We start from the raw sequence: 12009 nt of genomic DNA on the forward strand, positions 1-12009 counted from the left end.
AAAAAAAAGAAAAGAAAAAAAGAAAAAAGGAAAAGGGGAAAGGGAAAAGGGAAGAGCCGCCCCAGTGCCATGCTTACTTCCTTTTCCTTTTCCTTTTCCTTTTTTCTTTTTTTTTTTCCGGCAAGAAGAAAAAAAATAAGAAACCAAAAAATTCTCTTCCTCCCCTGCAGCAATGCCCTGCCCGCCTCCTCTGGCTCACACCTCTCGCCCACCCTGTGACACCCGCTTCCCTTTCCTCTACCCTCTGTTTCTGCATCGGGCCCCTTCCCTCAGCTGCTGGGCTGGGGGCTCTCCCCCGATGTCTGTCACAAGTTAAAAGGGTTTTAAATTGTGGCAGCAGCAACTTTCCCTCCCTTCTCTCTGGCGGATTTCATGACTCGTGTTTCTTTGTTTCTTTCCTCTTCTCTTCCTTTCTTTTCTTCTTTTCTTTCTTTCTCTCCTTCCCCTTTCCAAGGTCCGGCTCACCTGACGTTAAACAGCGAAGGTATGGTTTGAAGTTTTGGTTTCGTTTGGATTGGACTGGATTGCCCCAGACTGTGCCTGGCTTTTCTGTTCTCTCCCCTCCCTCCTTCTCCTTCAGCCCTCCTGCCTCCCTCCTTCCTTCCCTTCCCTTTTCCTTGGCCATTTCTTTATTTGTATGGGGGTGCCTGGCAGGGGTGGGGCTGGCCCTCTCCGTCCCATTCCCCCCCCTCCCTGTGGGTCCACTGTCCACCCTCACGTCACCTTGGTTTCTGATGTCAGATGTACACTCTCCTGCCGTTGTCTCCAGTCTCCTTTCATTTTTGTTCTCTCCATCTTCCTCGTGGTACATCTTGCTTTCTCTTTCTCATGCCGGTGTTTGATTTGCATCCACTCATTCTGCTCACTCTTTCTTTTCTGTGAATGCGAGTAAAAATGAAAAGGGCCTGCCTGGGCTCAGAAAGAATTTGAGGCAGCACATTCCTTTTCCCTTGCTGCTGTGGAAGACACCCCATTTAATTCCTGTCCCTAGAATGGGTTGAAAAGGGAAGCTATGGGGCTGGAGGTATAGGATCCTCCCTTTCCACAATGCCTCACCCTCTGCCTTTCCTCCATTATCTTTTGAGTCTCTTATCTCTATCTGACAGATGACAGTATACCAGAGACAAATCACTGCTTATTATGATTAGGGAACCTCACCAGGAGACATAACAGCCCTACCAGATGGCATGATAGCCCTACTAGGTGGCATGATAGCCCTACTAGGTGGCTAGGCTGGGACTTGTCCTTTAGCTTGTACCTACCCTTGGCTAAGTCCCTCCTCCAGCCAAAACCCCAGTGTTGGGGGCTGAGGCATAGCTAAGTAGTAGATCATAGTCTTTGCATACAAGAAGCTCTGGGATCTAATCTCAGTATTGCAAGGGTAGAGGAAACCTGGCATTAAGCTACCTGGAGGGGAACCCAGGAGTTCTGACAGATCCCCTCTAGCTGTGACCTCCCTGCCATTTCTGTATCCACCTCTGTGAGCACCCCGTACTGTTCTACCTGCCCAAGAGAGAGGGCTGTGTATTTAACCGAGAGATGGTGGGACCATGTCTAGGCTGCAATGGAGTTTTGCCAAGATCTTAGATTTGGGATGGATCTAGGTCTGATAAATGCGGGCCTGGAATTTGTGCAGGTGTGGGAAATTATGGCCAGAAGAAAGCAGGAGGAAGTCCCATACAGGAAGTTAGGAGGAGGGTCCTGGCTGACTCGCTCACATCCTTCTTTTCTCTAAGGCCTTGGTTTGGGGAGTGCCGGCTGTGGCTCACCTCGGACATTGAGGATATTTTCTTGAAGGGTCCCAGAGATGTCTCCCCTCATCTAAAAGGCTCTAGAGCTCAGATGTTTGTTTAGTTTTAGTTCTGGGGACTGGGGACTGGAGTTGGAGGAAGGACCCAGAAAGAAACTTCCCCTTTTATTCCTGAATCCTCCTCATCCTGTAAGATCTAGCAGTAGGCCTGGTTGCCTGGGAGCCAGGCTCCAGAGAGTGTGCATTCACTGGCAAGGGTGGGTGAAGCTCAAGCCAGCCTGGAGCCCAGACATGGCAACCCATGCCTCTGGGGGTGCTGGGGCTGGGCCCTGTGTGGTGAACCAGGGAATGAGGCTGAGAACTGATTTCTGAGGAAGATTTACTGCATCCCCTTGAGCCCTGTCTAGCCAGGACCTCCTTGGGTGAGCCAAGCCCTTCTGCAGGTGTGGTGAAAAGACAAGCCTGGGAAGCCCCAGAGATTAGGTGGAGGCCTTCAGAGCACACACTGCAGTGACCGAAGCAGTTATAGGTGGCCCATGAGAGGACAGTCACCGAACAGGAGGGCTTTGGTACCTGGATTGAGGTGTAACACAGGTGTAAGCCAGGCAAAAGCAGGTTGACAAAAGTATTCTCTAACCAAGCAGAAGATGTGAGCAGAGATGCCCAGTGAGGGAGGAGCATGAACCCCAGGGATGTGGCAGTGGTCCCACGGGGTGATGGGGAAGCTTGGGTACAGATGCTCAGGATCTTTGTCCCCAGACTGCCCTTCTGCCCCAACGTGGTCTCCTCACCCTAGACTGACTCCTTCCTCACCTGCAGCTGGTGGCCTTTGGATTGTCACATGGCTCCTTCTCAAGAGACCTTGAAGGCCAGGGAATCCCCCAGAGAAACTCTCCTCCCTTGCCCATGCCTGCAAGCAGCACCTCTGTCCTGGATAGGGCCTTCCATCACCTCAAGAGACTGGGATGGGACTGGCTGCAAAGCCCCTGTGCCTGACTCCCCAATTCTGCTTCTCCAGTAGGGTCCTTACTGTTCTCCGAGGGGGGGGCCGGGAGAGGAGGAGCCGGCGATGTGCACCAGCCGACAAAAGGTCAGTGATCCTGTGGTCCCCAGACAGCCCAGCCCTTGCCCTGCTGTAGGATAACTGCATTCTGAGAGGCAGAGGTCTTCACAGGTGTATGGCATCCCCCTGTGCCTTGCCTCCAGGCCTGCAGTAGGTCTGCTCTCCACTGCCAACCCCAGGGCCACTGGTCCATGTCCTACTGTAAAGGACCACAACCTCCATCTCTTCCCCAGAGCTTAGCTGTCCCGATGACCTACCAGACACAGATGCCTTCCCTATGGCAGTGGTCAGGTCCATCTCTAGAAAGTGTGGCTGTGATGGAGTGACAAGTGGCAGGGTACCATCATATTCCAAGAGCCTGCTAGGTGCCTTGCCTGGGGGAAACTGCTAACATCTGGATCTGTGTGTGTCACCTATATTGTCCCAGTGAACCACGATGACATGTAGTGGCAGGCATCAGGTAGGTGGGGCAACTGCCAAAGCCCCAGAGGCCAGCACAAGACCCCTTAGTGTCTTTGGACACTGGGATTCCAGCTCACTTTTTAGGCCAGAGGTTACTTCTCTCAGGGCTCTTTGCTGAGAAAAGTACAGGACATCCTGACAACTCTCAAGGCTCTGTATTCAAGCCAAAGCCACATGGTGTCACCTCCCTCCTCCAGCTAGTGTCCTACTGTCCCACTGGATTTGCACCATCTCAAGCCCTTCTCTAGCTCCTCAATGTCTCTTAGAGCCAGGTCGTGAAAAAAGCAGCCATTCTGTCTATGCTGGCTAGCTCCCTGAACTCCTGGGCCAGCCTGAACACTCTCCCTTTGTTTGCATCTCCTTGGGAGCAGTCATACCACATCCTGCCTCTCTGTTTGCTGTCTGTCCTGGGTCCCAAGTTCCCCGAAGACAGGATTTTCATTGTCTCTCTCTCCATGTTCTGTGCAGCTCTTGACATATATGTAGGCATGAGCCCAGCACATTTAATTAATTAACTCTTCATTTTGATAGGGTCTCACTATGTAGTTTTGGCTGGCCTGGAACTCACTATGTAGACCAGGTTGGCCTTGAACTCATAGAAATACACCAGCCTCTGCCTTCTGAGTGTTGGGATTAAGGGTGTGCACCACCACACATGGCTCACAATTATTTAAAATGAGTGAATGGTCGCTGTTGCCAGCGACTCACTGACTGTGGTCCGTGTAAGAGCACGGGGACCGCAGGCTTCGTTTGGAAGAGTCATTATTTATTCACTGACGGGAGGGGTGAGCATGTGCGCTTCACAGTTACATTGAGGGCAGAGTCACTTGGGCTGGATCATGGGCTGTCCTATTCATCATCTTTCTAGATTCCTGCAGCTACCTGGGAGGCAGGCTGACAGGTGGTTCCTTTATCTCTCAGAGGAGAAAGCTGGGCTTAGAGCTTTCCGTCATAGCTCGGCTGAGGTCATAGAGTTGGTTGGCGGAGCCAGCACCAGCACCCAGGTCCTCTCTCTCACATCACATTTCCTCCCAAGGGAGCTGTACAAGATGTTCCTAGGCAGTAAATGCCAAATGAGCAGAACACACAGCTGTAGCTCCCCAGAGCCAGGAGGGTCAGAGGGGCTGGAGATCTTCCCAGAGGAGGCCTGTGAGCTGGGTCTGCAAAGGGGGCAGCTGTGTGCCTCCCTTTCATGGCACTTAGAAACTCTCTCAGTTCTGGCCACATTCAGCTTGGTTGAGAACACTTGTGAGGCTACAGACTCCCTGATGGAGAAGCAAACAAGTATTGGCAGTGACTCCCTTCCTACACTAGGAGCGCTTTAGAATTGTGGTTTCTCACGTGCTGATGGGAGTTGTAGTTCCTGACTGTGGCCTGGCCGCTGTGGGCGATGGAGCGAAGCGCCCCCTGGCGCTTCAGGATTTGAGCATCTCAGATCCAGCTAGTGCTCCAAGGAGCTCCCAGGGCCACATCACATTACACATTCTGATCCCTGGAGTAACAGCCTCCACGAGGGTCCACCTTTGCTCCTTCAAGGCTCTCTCTCTCTCTCTCTCTCTCTCTCTCTCTCTCTCTCTCTCTCTCTCTCTCTTCCCCCCATCTTCAGTTTTCTTGCTACCATTCATTGCCCACCTGCCTAATGTCCCTCTTCCCTCTTCTTAAATGCATTCAGGGTCCATTTCTAGGTCAAGAGGACTGAGGTCCAGTCAGCTCAGGCTTTGCAGCATCGCTGGCTTTGTCTCCTCCCCTGGGTCCACCTGAGGAGTTCAGGAACGGCCTCATTTCTGTTCTTCGCCTTGGCAGCCACAGTCCAGTCTCAGCTCCGCCTCTCCTTTTTTTCCCTGACTTCTTTTGTTTGGTCGCAATCACTTTTTCAGGTGGCTGCCTCATTTTCCTCTCTTTCTGTCTGCGTCTCAGCAATGTTACTTGCTTTGACCGCAGTGAAGGGGAGGGAGTGGGAGGGGAGGTCTGACTTCTGGGCGGGTCTAATAGTATGGGTGGTGAAACCAAGGTCAAATGCATTCCCTTTTCTGGTCCTTGAGCCCCCTGGCTCTGTCCATGTCTGAGCGGCAGGCCTGGTTGCTATGGAAACAATAAAGCCCCAGAAAGCCTTGGCTTCAGTTCCCCAGAGGTCCCTGTCCCCTTTCTGGGCTGGTTGGCCCTCCTCCTTACCTGTCCCCTCAGGGTTCCCTCCTGTTCTTTATCAATAGGGATCCATGTGATCGCTCTTTCCCTTTCAGCCTGTCTCCATTTCTCTTCTGTCCCAATGAGGATCCATCTTTGTCCCCATCTACACTGAGCTCCCCGCATCACCATGAAATATGTCCTTGTCTCTGCTGGTTGCCTCACCTTCGCTTTGGGTCCCCTACATAGAGGGAGGAATTCAGATGGTCCCAGTGGCCCATGACCTGCCCGCCTCAGCTTGCTGCCCTGTGGCCTCAGGACACAAGGCCTTGCCAGCTGCAGTGAGGGCTATGCCAGGCACTGGGGCAGCAGCTGGTGTGTTGGCATCCGGGTGCAGTGGGGCAGTGTGGGCAGCCTGCCTGGAGGGAGAGAGCCAGGCTGTGTGCTGGAGAAGAAGAGTTCTACAGAATCCGCAATGAGATCCCTGTGCTTGGGCATGGGACCGCTCCTAGGGGAGAACAGGTGCCTTGCAGTGGTCCTCTGTGCCCATCTCTCAGTGCCTGCCCTTCCCTGGGCCTTGAGAACATCTCCCGAGAAGCTCAGAGAGTTCAGTCTCTGAGACCCTCATGACACAGTCCTGTTTGCCCCCTACGCATCTAGGGAGGTTGCAGGATCAGTATTTACTGACAGGGGACAGAAGTCACTGCCTGGGTGCAGGGCACCGGCCTCTTTGGTTTGTAATCTGGTTCTCTACTTGGGCTTGTGCTCTGGTGTGTGAAATTGAGGGGCTGGACCCTAACTCTCTATTTCCAGTCATGGTCTTCTTATTTGTCATCCACTTGTAGACCCCTCCCCGCCCTCGCAACCCAAGGCCCTTCCATGAATTGTGGCTTCCCACCTAAAAAGTGCCAGTAAAAAAAGGAACTTGGACTGGGTGCCGTGTCTACTCGTACACATACGTAAACACATACGCTCACACGTGTGCACACGGGTCATGTACATCCATGAGCATGCACACAGGAGAGCCAGGCCCACCCCTGCCACTTGCCTGGCAGTGTGGGGTGTCTTAGGTTGGAGGAAGAAGTTGGGGGAGGAGAGAGAGCTAGCATGACAAGCTCCCAGGTGAATGTGGCAGAGTGTCTGTCACTGGGTGCATCTCCCTGTCCCTTGCAGTGCCTCCCCACATATCTTAGCCCTGTCCCTCTGCACTCCACAGCTTTCCAGTCTTCTCATCTGTGCAGGGCTAGACAACAGACCCACTGGTCTCATCCTTTATGGGGAGGCCTGAGAGTGCCCCTGTCACTGGGTACCGAGGACAGCTATTAGCAAAGCAGAGGCGAAAGGAGAGGTGGGCTGCTCAGAAGATGATTGGTGCTGCAGTCCTAGAGAGGCAGCCCCGGGAGAAGCCAGCAGAGCCTCTTGTTTCTCCCCTACATGCCTTTGTTCCAGGGTGGCAGAGGTTGAGAGGACTGGTAGGGAGGAGACTGGCGAAGCCTGTGGCTTTGTCTGGCCCTGTGGCAGCTTAATTGTCAGCTGTCAGTGTGAGAGCCACTTAGCAGCCTCCTGCTTTGGAAATGGACCTGGGGGAAGTTGACTTTTGGTAGCAAAGACAGCGGGGTCCAGGATGACAGCATGTAGGAGGGGAAGAGGGCCTGAGCTTAGAGCTGGGACCACGGGACTCCAGTGTCCAGGACCCATGCTCGGGTTGCTGGAGGTGAACAGGGAGGCTCTGCATACCCCACCCACTCAGCCTTCTCCCGTTTTCCCAAACCATGGCGTCCAGGCAAGGAGGAATTTGTGGCAACCTTCAAGGGCAATGAGTTCTTCTGCTACGACCTGTCCCACAACCCGATCCAGAGCAGCACTGATGAGATCACACTGGCCTTCCGCACCCTGCAGCGCAACGGGCTGATGCTGCACACAGGGAAGTCGGCTGACTACGTCAACCTGTCCCTCAAGTCCGGGGCTGTCTGGCTGGTCATCAACCTAGGCTCAGGTGCCTTCGAGGCCCTCGTGGAACCCGTCAATGGCAAGTTCAACGACAACGCCTGGCACGACGTCCGGGTTACCCGAAACCTGCGCCAGGTAGGGGGAGCAGGGAGAAGGCCAGGGGTCAGCTTTATCTGGGGCAGGACATACATGGAGGACATAGGCATGTCTTGGGTTGGGGTGGGAGAGAGCAGGGCTGGGCAGCGAGGTGTGACTGGGGCAGTACGAACCTGAGGTGTGACCTCAGCTATGTGACAGGCTTCTGAGACCTTCTTAACCAGGGGTTGAGCTAGGAGGAGGCTCCAGAGCTGCTCCTGGGCCAGTAGTAGGGCTGGGCTAAGCATGGTGGGAGCAGCTCGGGTTTTGATGTCTGGTGCCCAGGGATCAGGCAACGGGCAGGAGGCTGCTGCAGAGTTGGGGGGAGGGAGCTGGAGCCCGAATGAGGACCTAGTGTGCTGTGTGGTGTGGAGGGGTCCTGTAGGGTGGGCAGCAGCACACTGAGGAAAACAGAGATACAAGTGGGGCACACTATGGTCTTTCCTTCTCGGGGCTTTCCCAGGGCAGAGGCAGGGCCGCATGGAGAGGGACTGGAGGCAGCGAGTGGGTGAGGGAGTCAGAACCCAAGGAGACCCCCTGGTCACCTGGTCCCGCTTCTCTGGGAGTACTTGCTTTTCTTCCTTTTTGACAGAGCCAGGCCTTCCTTGATGTCTGTGTGTACCTTCTGCTGGCTAGGCCAGCCTGCATGGGGGCTCAAGAGGGTTTTGGGGGTCAGCTCCTGCACAGAGGATGGCATGATTCTCTACATTGTCCCCTGAGCTTTCAGACGATGCATGTGTCCTATTAAGAGTGGCCTTCTTCCCCAGGCCACTCAGGGTCCATCCATGGCAGTTACTGCAGCACTTTCTCAGGTGGGAGCCTGTGGATTGTTTTGTCCTAGGAAGTCTCCTTGTCTAATCACACTGATCTTTCTCTCTTCAGTAGCAGGTGAGGCCCCTGTGTAGTCCCTGGGGACTCCTGTCTCCCCTTCTCCGCAGTGACTTAAAGGGTGTGTGGGGGCCCAGTTCTTCATTCTCTTGGGTCCCCAGTCTTGTAGTCAGCAGAGAGCAAGCTTCATCTTTCCGCTGCTAGCTGCAACCAAGAAAGCCAGGCAGTTCTCTGCCTGCAGAGTCTCTATCAGAGGGCTTGGTGGCTGGTCCCTTGCTAGTGAATTGTCTTTGGACTTCCTGTCTCTAACCTATTGTCGTTCCTCCTCTCTTCTCCTTTCTCCCACTGGACACCCGCCCCTCACTACAGCTTGGAGATTCTGGCTGACTGTCTATCCCTCTCACCTGCTCTTACTTGACATCACTCGGGGGTGATCTAAGGGAGACTCCCCTTGCTGAGACAAAGGAGTGACTAATTGCACCGTTCTTTGCGGAAGCCTGCAGCCGCCTGTTGCAGTTCTGCGCCTGTACACTATTCTTAGTACTCCCCCTTCCCGTGCTCTGTAGAGTGACATGCTCGTGGAGTCGCTCCTTCTCCATGCGGCTCCCCACACCCATGCCCTATCACCCCATTTCCAAGTCTGAGCGCCTTTTGAGTGTTCTCCCCGTTGGAGCCGTTGGGTGTGCTCAGTGCCTCTGTGATGTGTCCAGCTGTCACACACATTTTTGGGGGTAATTCAGGCGAGCTCCTTCTGGTGCCTTTGCTCCCTTTTTTATGGTTCCTAGGACTAGAGCTATCAGCTGCTGCTATCTCCTGCAAGTCACTGCAACCCACACTCTTCATCCACATGCTATTTGGAAAAAAAAAAAGAAAAACAACAACAACAACAAAAAAAACCAAAAACCAAACCAAACCAAACCAAAAACAACAAACAAACAAAAAACAAACCATAGGGTGAGCCGGACTGGATACAGAGTGGAGAAGGACATGCTCCCTGCTCTGGCATTTCTTGAGACAAGATTTGGAATTGTTTCAAATAAACAGAACAGGGAGATGGCTCAGTGGGAAAAAAATACTGGTCACACTAGTGTGAGGGTCAATCAGAGTTCAGCTCCCCGAAACCCTTGTAAAAGCAGGGCAGTCATGGTAGCCACCTGTAATCCCAGCACTTGGGAAATAGACACAGGGGATCCCTAGGGCAATCTGACTAGCTAGACTATCCAGAATTGGCAAGCTCTGGGTTTAGTGAGAGACTTTATTCAACAGAGGGGAGAGTGCCTGAGGAAGCATCTAGCACCATCCAGTGACAGCTTCAAGACTCCACATGAATTCACACATGGATCAGGTGCACTCATGCCTGCAGTGTGCCCACAAATGTGAATAGACATACACACACATGCAATCATACTACACACATGCAAAAATAAATGAAGACATAAATAAATGAACAAATTAAAAAATGATTAGAGTGCCAGGCAGTGGTGGCCCATGCCTTTAATCTCAGCACTTGGGAGGCAGAGACAGGCAGATTTCTGAGTTTGAGGCCAGCCTGGTCTACAGAGTGAGTTCCAGGACGGCCAGGGCTACAAGAGAAACCCTGTCTCGATAAACCAACCAGCCAACCAAACAAAAAACAACTGGATTAAGGCTGCCCAGTGTACCCCAGATGCAACCATGGAGTTGGGGAGATTTCCAAGAGGAAGGAAATGACTGTGGTAATGCTGAGCCACCCTCATGGATGCAGTGACACATGACCTCAAGACACAGCGTAGAGTGACCCATGTTCATCTCTTTCTGGAACATGTAGAATCATAGGTGCAAGTTGATAATGGATGGAAATTCTCTGCTCCTGGAGTGTGCTATAGGATGGCTCAGAGTCTGGGCAGATCATGTTGACTCAAAAGCAGGGACAATGGCCAAAGAGAATGTCTGCTTAAGGGTCTTGGTGGAGAGCTCTCTTTCCAAAGGGCTTCTGAGAAATTTCTTTCACTCCAGAACCCAGTGTATACCCGTGTGCAAGAGGTGCTGGAACTGCATTTGGGGAATTCTCTGCTTAGCCACAAGACCCTGCTCTGGAGCTTCTGCCCTTGCCCTGGCCCTCATCAGTGCCAAGCGCTTTATCTGTATTTTCTGAGATTTTGTTCCTGTTGCTCCAGCAGTATCTCTTCATCACTTCCTCACACTGTGCCCATGTCTGGAACTCTTTTGGGTTGTCATAATTCAAGAAGAGCTACTGGCACCTAGCAGGCAGCGGCTAGGAGCTGAGTAATCACTCCAGTCTGTAATATAGCCCCACAACAGGAACCATCTGACCTCACATAGCAGAGACACCTCTGGGAAGAGACTCTCCCTACTCGTCCAAGGGTGTAGACGACCCAGATGACATTCCAGGATTGAAGACTCCTGCTGTCTTCACACGGGTGATAGAGGGTGAGGTGGCTTTCAACAACGCTTAGCCTTCCCCCAAGTTCTGTCAGTAGGGAGTAGGTAGAGGATGTAATATAAGAAATGACATCAGGAGGGGGTGTGTGGTTCAGTGACAGACACTGATCTAGCATGCACAAGGCCATGGATTCCATCCTTAACACAGTGTCGGGGAGTAAAGGAAGTAGAAATGACATGGAAGACGGCCAGGATCCAGAGTGCTACAGGTTCATTATTTTCCTTGTGTGATCGGAATGGCCGGGGAGATAGCTTTCTGGAATGGCCTGCCTCCAAATCAGCTCCCGTTAATTATGGGAGTGGGTCAAAGGCTAGCTCCAAAAACTCCTGGTTTAGATGATCATCATAGAATCATGTAGATGGTCTTAGAACACAGCAATTGGGACCAGAGGAATCCTTACTGACACAACATGTTCTTGAGGCTATTTTGATAGGCAGTCCTCTTGGGGAACCTTGGCAGGAACGACTGATTGCTCCTGAGGGTTCCTTGAAGTCTAGTTTTTAATCCTAGACTCACTCACTTTTCATACCACCATATAATTCCAACTACCACATAAGAACACACAAATCCATTTATCTTTAGCCAACACCAAACTTGAAAGACAAAATGGCTACCAAAACATCACATGGTGTTTCTCTTGCTCAGCTCAGGTAGAGCCTTTTCCCATTACAGACACTTTCGGATTTTCTTCTGGGTCCTAAGAATGGAGTTTGTCAAGGATCAGTTCACCATGGGATAGAGTCTATAATAATAGGATGATCCTGGATAGAATCCTCCAAGATGGGGTCACCAAGGCTGCAGTCGTCAAAGATGGAGTCCTCACATAGAATCCCTGTAGGATGGAGTTCTCAAAGATGAAGTCTTCAAGGATGGAGTCCTGAAAAATGGAATCTTCCAGTTCTCAAGGATGGAGTCTTCAAAGATGGAGTCTTCAGGATGGAGTCCTCAAGGATGGGATCTCCCAAGACAGAATCCTCAAGGAGGGAACGTCTAGGAGGCACTAATGATGCAGACCCCAAGGACAGAGTCCTGAAGGATGGGGTCCGCAAGGATGGGGAACTTAAGGATAGGGTCCTCCAGGATGTAGTCCTCCATGAGTGGACTCTCCAGGACGAAGTCCCCTACGACTAGTGAAGCACCCACTCGATGAGAGAGTCCCCACACATTTGGAGTTCCTATTGCCTCCTATCCTCATAGCACACAGCTGTCTTAGATCCTAGATTTGCAACTTTCCAGACTTGCCTACTTGCCTTT

At 52.2% G+C, this 12009-nt stretch overlaps 1 protein-coding gene across 18 annotated transcripts in view; it reads left to right on the forward strand.

Annotated features, from left to right (window-relative positions):
* Positions 1–12009, forward strand: part of Nrxn2 (neurexin 2) — a 115424-nt gene that overhangs the window by 29983 nt on the left and 73432 nt on the right. For 14 of the 18 annotated variants that reach the window (XM_031389441.1, XM_031389455.1, XM_031389451.1 and 11 more), the window contains exons 4-6: positions 455–484; positions 2769–2840; positions 7183–7484. In XM_031389441.1, coding sequence (XP_031245301.1) covers positions 455–484; positions 2769–2840; positions 7183–7484 — 404 coding nt within the window. The remainder of the gene's footprint in view (positions 1–454; positions 485–2768; positions 2841–7182; positions 7485–12009) is intronic. The other 4 variants (XM_031389442.1, XM_031389446.1, XM_031389447.1 and 1 more) reach the window with 4 other exon arrangements.

The sequence above is a fragment of the Mastomys coucha genome, unplaced genomic scaffold (genome assembly GCF_008632895.1).
Source record: "Mastomys coucha isolate ucsf_1 unplaced genomic scaffold, UCSF_Mcou_1 pScaffold21, whole genome shotgun sequence".
In the NCBI taxonomy this organism is placed as follows: Eukaryota; Metazoa; Chordata; class Mammalia; order Rodentia; family Muridae; genus Mastomys; species Mastomys coucha.